General features: G+C 39.3%; 1 protein-coding gene across 1 annotated transcript; it reads right to left on the reverse strand.

The window, feature by feature from the left end:
- Nucleotides 1-3,028: 3,028 nt before the first annotated feature.
- LOC149827301 (transcription factor HHO3-like) lies at nt 3,029-6,778 on the reverse strand. The gene is made up of 5 exons (XM_090020285.1): nt 6,343-6,778; nt 5,873-6,117; nt 4,658-4,910; nt 4,447-4,523; nt 3,029-3,556 (listed from the first exon to the last, which is right to left on the reverse strand). The coding sequence occupies exons 1-5, from the start codon at nt 6,449-6,451 to the stop codon at nt 3,167-3,169; spliced, it is 1,074 nt and encodes a 357-aa protein (XP_089876411.1). The 5' UTR covers nt 6,452-6,778; the 3' UTR covers nt 3,029-3,166.
- Between the last annotated feature and the right edge of the window lie 2,030 nt (nt 6,779-8,808).

Below are 8,808 nucleotides of genomic sequence, written 5' to 3' on the forward strand. Positions count from 1 at the left end.
ATCATGCTGAACACATCGCCTTGGTCTGATTTGCAAAACACGTTTCAGAACATCAAAAGCTAGTTCATTTGCACACTCTTAACATTAGGAGCATATATATATATATATATATATATATATATATATATATGGGTCCGTGCTAAACCGCGTACTAAATGGGTTTTCAGCTTCTCTTATGCTTTTTATGCGGTTCTGGCCCTATAAATGTGTTGGACATGGTCAATTTACTAGGAATCCACACCTGAATCATGTGTTTTTGATGAAAAAAAATGATGTTTGGAGCCTCAATATTTTATAAAGTTTTACTGTTGATTTTTCAAACTTTTATAAAAAACTACCCATGTGTTGGAATCAATCCCTTCAAGAGCTGATCCCTATAAAATCAAGTACATAGATAGATGGAAGAATTGGTGTCCAAGTCAATTTATCCTCTTAATCATCCAAAATACCTGAAAAGTTGATAACCGTGGTCATGTTTGCTTAATCTGAACTTGTATTTATCATTGCTTATTTATTAAAAAAAACATGCTCTTAATTTGATTAATTGGATTAATTGAATGAAAAACTTGTTTATTTTTTCATAAACTTTTAGTGCAATATGAGCCATTGATTTTTTTTCTCTCCAGAAACACAATCTTAAAAAATGCCTCATCTAATGCATTTTTTTACTGTGATATAGAAATGTACTTTTGAATCATTTAATATGGGTAATTGATAATTGTTTAGAGTTTACCAATTCCTCTGTGTAGGTTTATCAAATATAAACCCATATCTATCTGTTTGTGTGTGTGTTTTAGAAAAATCTAATATGATTCTTAGCCACAATGCCTGGATCTAGGGACCAAGTGTGAGATTTATCCCTATAGATGTGTTCAACATGTTTTTTTTTATAATGTGGAACCCTTTCCGAGAACAGGGGGTTCAACATGGTTTGTTAGTAAGCACATTTGATCATAACCAATATACCATGGGATTCAATCTCCAAGATGGTGAAAATTGTATTATTTACTGTTCATGAGAGAATATTTTTTTGAAATGGCAAGGAACATGTTGGAGTCGACTTTAATGTAACGAGTAAGCAGAACATGCTATAGGTGATCCAAATGAGTGTCTCTGTGTGTGTGTGTGTTTTGCTGGAGAGAGGGCAGATCAGGTACAATCACATTGTACACTTTAGTGTGCCACATGCATGTGATCCGCCTTCCATCTTGGGATGCAGCCTGTCAGCTGTGGGGCCCAACAGAGGATGGACGGCGGATCAAGTGCCGCGGCACACTAAAGTGTGCACTGTGATTGCACCTGATCCGCCGTCTGCTGGAGATCATTCAAAGCAAAGAGGTCATCCCGTGTTTTCGTCGAATCTACGCAAAGCCCAAAGCAACCAACCTAGAAATTATCTTGCAGACAATATTCATTGTATAGTACGCCTCTCAAAAAGAAAATATTCATTGTGTAGCACACTCTCACACAGGCAAAATGCATCTTGGGGCCCATCTACCATTTGCTTGCGGCTGAACATCCTTGACCCTGTCACAGAAGCAAGTCACCAAAGACGGAATCTTTGGTGGGACTGGGACTCAGCACCACTCACAGATCCAGATGATCCTCTTGATCTATGGCTGAACATGCATGGTCCACTCTATCTATATGAATGAAATGGGCCCACCAAAACTAAACATTAAGGCTCATCAATGTGGTGGTGGATTTTAGAATTATGGCCGGAAAGTTTGATCTGCAAGATATTATGGTTTTTATTGGATAAAGTAGTGGGAAGAGACAAGCTCCCTTAGAATCTGATGCAGGACCACACCAAATACAAACAAAAGTATCCAATGTTGGCACTTTCTTCTGGATATTCTTAGAAGGTAAAATGGGGGATGGCACCTTCTTGTGCATCTTCTTGGAGGGTAAGTATTGGATCTCATCAACCAGAGATCGTGGCCGACATGCGCTGTTTCTTTGGTGAGAAGGAAAGCCAATCCAAAGACTGGTATCTCTCGTAGGCCAAAATGAATATGCCTGACCCTGCACCTCAACCTGTCCCACAGTTGAGCATGCAATTTGTTTTTTAACCAAAGACCCCCATCAGCCTTGGAATATTACCTCAAATATATGCCTTGTAGACTCAACTAGGATGACAGTCTCTCTCTCTCTCTCTCTCTCTCTCTCTCTCTCTCTCTCTCTCTCTCTCTCTCTCTTAGAGTATCAAACCCAGTAGGATATTTTAATAATTGTAATGGAACAGGTCAAGACAACGGACCAAACCGCATGGATTCTGACAAGCCAACCAGCCCAGCTCAGACCACCGTATTAAGTCAGGCTGGCAACACCAGCATCTCAAGTCAAGTTGCCCATGTTGGTGCTGAGTTGAACTGGCTTAATGTACTTGCAATTGAAGATGAGGCCTTAACATCTCAATCCACCTCAGTGAATCAGAAAAACAGCTCATCTCATGTTCAGCAATTTAATGTTCATGCAAATCTAGATTAGATCTAACCAGAGGGGTGTCCGACTTCAACGTTTAACATAAATTCTATTGTTTATTCTTTACAAACCCTTGAGAATATTCAACCTCATCAAACAAGGTAGTTGCCCAAACATCTTCCCTTGAAATATAGAGAAACATACAATTTGGATGCATTACCTTGCAGTGAAAATAAGTGAAAATTTGCAAACAGAACCCCTCAGAACTTACAAGTCTACCCATTGACAAGTGAAATGTTAAATTTAAGTGAGTTCTCATTTATATAAATAGTCAAAAGTCAACACAGCCAACTATTTCAAACAAAAGGTTTGCTCATCTCCTAGGTTATAGACCAGGTCAGGGGCTCAAACTTTAAACCCATCTAATGTCATGGTCCAAGTTACAAGCCTCCCCATTGACAAGTGAAATGTTAAATTTAAGTGAGTTCTCATTTATATAAATAGTCCAAAGTCAACACAGCCAACTATTTCAAACAAAAGGTCTGTTGCTCTCCTAGGTTATAGACCAGGTCAGGGGCTCAAACTTTAAACCCATCTAATGTCATGGTCCAAGTTTTTGCTTTATTGCACTACCTATAGGAACAAAATCTGATAAACATATCGGTTAAAGAAACATACAAAGGCCACCGTGACTCCATATTTACCTATTTGTGTATCAAAAAGCGTAAATATGTATAATAGTTTACAGAGCAGGGGAGGTGGTAGCGTGGGAGGAAGAAGTGGCTGAGGAGCTTGCATCCTCACCAATGCTGTGCTCTTCCCTGCTTCCACTTTTATCACCACCCCTTCTATCTGATGGTAAGGGCCCATCTCGAGATTGCTGCTGTGTTTGTTTCTTTGGCTTCGACGTTAATGCCCGAGTCGATGTTGCTGTTGTTACTGATGGTGCAGGAGTTGTTGGCAAGGGTGCATAGATAGCTGCCCGTGCGGCTTCAGGTGCTCGGCCAGAAGATGCTACTGCAGTGTACTCTGGTGGAACCCAGATACCACCCACCACAACAAACTGTGCTGGCTGAGAATTGCTCATCGGAATAGATGTACTTGGAACACGCCTTGTATGTAAACGATATTTCTGTTGGCACAAATAGCAATCAGTAAATCAGTAGAAATTTTGGAACACCAGATAAATCTTTGACAGAAAGAGATGTTGGCCCTGTTACTTTCTAATTGACCCCTTTTTTATTTGATGCAGGGGTTGATTTGGGCTCCTATGAAATCTGGATATGCAGCTGAATCGACCTGGCCTGTATACATCTATTTTTTGAATTTTTTTTGTTTTTTTCTGAATTTTTCAACAAACTTGTTTTTCAAATAGACTGATTTAAACCGGATCTGGTTCAATTAGATTCAGACTGGTTCTGGCTTTTTTTATTTTTTAAATTGATTCGATTCAAAAACTGATTCTAACAATGGTTGTTTTCCTACGTAAAGTGTGTTGACGTAGCATTTTCTAATTATTAACATCATAATAAGCTTCAGCCTACTTGTGGGGACATTAAAAAGGAAAATAATCTAGACATAAACTAGACCAGTTAATTTGTAAAAAAAAAATACTTAAGATAGGGTTAAAAGTTGGTGTTTATCCTTAACAAGGAAAGTTTCATCACCATGTTTGTTGTACGAACTCTAAACCGTATGGTGGTCAATTTCAAATGCAATAACTTTCGTGAACAGACCCTCCAGCTAGGTACAAGTATTAATAACATTATCCTGAAATTTCTCCTAACAATGATTAATCACAAAAAAAATCAAGGGATTCTCCACTCCAATTTAAAAATGATTTTATTCAACTTCCGATAGATACACAGATATCATCACAAATCCAAACGATTCACCACAGCACTTTTTTATTGCAAATAAAAAATGATCCTACATAAACAAGGACAACTTCATGGAAATCATGCACGCATACATAATAACTTGAATATTTTAGTATATTTTCAGAGAGAGAGAGAGAGGGACCTGTAAGTGGCTCTTGACTTCATCGTTGGTGAGACCATCAACCTTCATTAACTCTCTTATCTGCTTTGGTGTTGCAGCTGTGAAAAAAAATCACTTTCAGTATCTAAATCTATCATCCGATGAACAGAAGCAGCCCACAATCGATACTAAAACTTCAATAAAAAAAAGATTAAATCAAGGAAAAAATAAAATGTCGGTGGAGATAACTAACCATGGGAGCCACCAAGTTGTTGAAGAGCATGAAGGAATCGGTGGTGCAATTCTGGTGACCAACATCTCCTTGACTTCTTCTGTGATTCTTTGTCCTCCCCTTCGGTAGTTGAGCTTGCCACCACAGTGGGTGCAGGAGCAGCGACAGCAGCAGTAGCAGTAGCAGATGGAGGTCTCTTTTCTTTACAGAAAGGATGGAAAGCACCTCTCTTCTTGGTCTCTGAACTCAATGATTTTCTACATGAATCTACAGCCTTCATCCAACAAGAGGGAGATCTTGAATACTTCGTTTGGTTTAAATAGTTTCAGTAATTCAAAGGTAAACTAGAACCAGTAGCCATTTGGTCCTTAAAACACAGGAATAAATCAACTAAAAGTGATAAGGATTAACACAACCCCTCCAAGTCCATCTCCAATTAGGATTAAAACGATTGAAACTTCACTTTTTGATAATAAGTAATAGGGAAAACAAAGACGAAAGTGATGGCGGTTTTCTTCAGTTGTTTATTCCAGTAAAAACTGTAAAATTTAAAAGGCTCAGCACAAGGTTTACTGAAACCCAAGTCTAGAATGCAGGCGACTTGGTTTCTTCAATAACACCTCTTTTAGACTTCAAGAGATGGTGACAACGGGAAAGGAGAGAGAGAGAGAGAGAGTAAATTTGTCTTCAATTCACAAGTTCTAAGCAACATGCATAAAATAAGCAAAGGATTTGTAAACAATTAAACATTAACCATAATGGAAGCAAGGAAGGTTTATTCTCATGGTACGAGGGATTGAAGAAGATATTCTCGTTTTTTCGTAGAACTAAAGCAATGGTTTTTCTCAAATATTAACTCCCAACCATGAACCCAGAGAGAGAGAGAGAGAGAGAGAGAGAGAGAGATTCCTAAAATCCATTTATCATGTATTTGATCAAAATTTTGTCTTCAATTTCAAGTCCAAGAGTCATTACATCATATTCCCTAAATTCCACTTGGCCTATTTATAAAATCTATATGCTCAAGGCTCAATCCATTACTTATCGCACCATATTTCCTAGATAAATGAAGTTTATCTTAGATTCAGGAAATTCCCAATTTCGCATCTCACTATACTGGGTTTAGACCCATAATAAAGCTTGGGTTTTTCCCATAGAATACCTCACTTATTCATCAAGTGCCCTTGGTATCATAATAAATCCATAAAAACCCACATCAAAGATAATGGAAAGTACCTCTTTTACAGAAGTTTCAGAATCTTGACTCCATAGCTGAACAGACCTTAACCAGTCAGGCTTATTATCCTTGTCATGACACCCATCTTCACTATCTTCCTTGTGATTCTGATTCTGGGTATCATCCGATTCCCTCCTGATGGGCATGAATTCTTCCAGAACAGGGCCTTCACTAGACGTCTCTTCACAGTCAGATCGGCCACCTGTTATTTCTGTTGCTAGCTGTTGTCGGTATGCCTCAATGGCTGATCGAAAAGCAAAAAGACCGACGTCAGAAGCCAAAATTTTTACAATAAGCTAGAAAAATGCGCTCTCAGAGTAAGAGAAAATTTCATATGGGTGATCATACACAATACCGAGCTATTCCAAATGACAAAAAAAAACACAAAACGGGAGAAACCAACCTCAGAAAATAAGGAGAAAAAGTGTTTTTTTTTTTGTCAGAAAATTTCAGAGAGAGAGAGACCCACCTTGGGTGACAAGTTGCAGGCATAGAGGCAACTCTCTTTGGAAAACCAGAATTTTTCTGCGCTCTTCCTCTAGAGCATCTATGTACTCCTGGCATCTACCCATCTCCATTTCCTCTAAAAACACTCAAAACCAAACACCAAAAAAAAAGAAGAGAGAGAAGGAAAAGAAGAAGAAGAAGAGCATACAGTGATATCTCGTGACACTCAAAATAGAAAGAGGTGTCAAAGATCCATAAGAAGAAGGGACGTTGGGGAGAGGTCAACAGAAGGAGAGAAGTCGGTGGTGAATCCTTCAGGGATAGAAACCATTAAATGAAGAAGAGAGGAAGAGGGGGAAGATGGGAATCTGATTCATTGATGAAGTGAATAAACTTCTCCGGGCCTTTATTTCTTTCTACTAATACTACTTTTGGTTTCTAGAGAGAGAAAGAGGGGAGATTTTCGAGGGTGGAGGGAGTCTCGAGCTCGGATCGTCGCGTACAAAAGGAATCTTGAGGGGATTAGATTTGCATATTCCCATGCCGATTCTTCACATCCGCGCTGGCGCCTTCGTCACCCCGTGATCTCTCTCTTGGACATGGACCCGGGAGCTTAGAGAAAGAAACTGGTAGAAGAGAAAAAGTAGAGAGAGAGAGAGTAGTTCGACTTGGACATGGACCCGGGAGCCTAGAGAGAGAGAAACTGGTAGAAGAGAAAAAGTAGAGAGGCTGGTGTGAATAGGATCGGGACAATGTATCCCTGAAGGTCGAACCGGTTGAGCACTAGGCTTGATTTGATGACAGCCAATTCAATATTCACCAATTCTTACAGTGACTTTGATGCCTTTCGGATTGGATTCTCACTGAATCCCGCAATATTGGACTTGGGTTGAAGTGGGATTCCCACTAATAGATTCATTCCTCGATATGCTCCCTACCCTTATATGCTGTAAGTTTTCATTTTAGACAAGTCTTTTTGGAGATTTGCACATCCTGTGTTTTTTTATGGAATTTGGATTTCATAATCGTCTTACAAGCCCTGCCCATTCTCTCAATGGGATGTTTGAGGGAGCTTGTCAAAACTTGACTCTACGGATTTGTGGTCAGACAGCTGCTCGGTTTGTTTCTCACTACTAGTTGGTACGTTCACCACTGCCACTTGAGTCTTTCAAACTTGCCACAAACACCCACCTAAGAAAATATGTCATTTTCTCAACTGAGAAAGTATTTCACAGGTTTCCATACGTCACGGGAAAACTGATTTCTTAGCCTGCCTCCTATACGTACAGGGAATAAATAAGAGAGGGAGAGAGAGAGAGAGAGTATTTCTTGGTGATGGGTGAAGGGCAATCAATTCAAGGAATCTCCTGACTGACCCATTGGCAGCCAATTGTCCTCTGCCTGACCTTTGAGTGTCTCGAAGGGACGCCCTACTCCCCTGACCTTATAGGGCATCGTGTCAATCCCATAGGAACCCCAACCCTACCTTGGGCTTGTCCCGCTATCCATGCATTATAATAATCCCTCTCCTTGAGTAATGATTCGATGAGCCCCGTGCTCATCTTAGCTTGAATAAAGCTCAGCCTCAGCCTAACTCTCTGATCATTGGCATCCATAAAACCAGACCGTCGACTGAATCTGCTGGGAGATCTGGTTCAGGTTAAGATCAGGTCCAATATGAGAGCTTGGTTCAGTTCAGACTTGAGACAGCAACTCATTTAAAATTAATAATAATAATAAACGCTTTCAGTTTCATCATTTATTTATTGGTTGCTGAAAATGTGTGGGATAAGGTCCACGTTGATCCACATCCACTGTCATTTTATGATGAATTGGATCGGATATGGAATGGTTGGATACGCTAAGGTCAACATGTATCCTACTACGGTCCTACCCACTTACAATCGTTTCATTATTTTCTTTAATTGCAAAAGTATGTAATATAAAACGTATAAAAAATGAATTATGAGATAGGGATATTCTCATGAAGTTGGATTTGACTGGTGGTTGCAACAGGTGGACCAGACCAGGTTCTTTCAGGCACTAAATGGCGCATCCATGTCTTGTCATTCATGGATATATATAGTCAGCTATTATATAAAACGATATCTTGTTCACTCAGCAATATTAGGGTTGGTAAATGAACCGAACAGCTCTCTATTCGGCTCGGTTCATATAGCTGAGGAGCTGAGCCACGCGTAGCTCGTTTAGCTTAAACAAGTTGAGCCTGAACACAGAGTGTTCGGCTCCACTTGACTCGGGTGAGCTCGTAATAGATAAAAACATATGTTTTTTTGTATAATATATTTTGAGTGTAATAAATAAAGATAATGATGAAAATACACGGTCTTTAATTGGAAAGGAGCCTTGAACTTATGCTTAAAAGGTAAAAAAGGCTTATTTTAAACTCATAAAATAAGTTCATCAAGCCAAACATGGTCAACAGGTGTTCAGCTAGGCTTGGTTCATATGGGCTTGATCAATAATA

Source organism: Nuphar pumila, chromosome 10 (genome assembly GCF_984573655.1).
Source record: "Nuphar pumila chromosome 10, dmNupPumi1.hap1.1, whole genome shotgun sequence".
Lineage (NCBI taxonomy): Eukaryota > Viridiplantae > Streptophyta > Magnoliopsida > Nymphaeales > Nymphaeaceae > Nuphar > Nuphar pumila.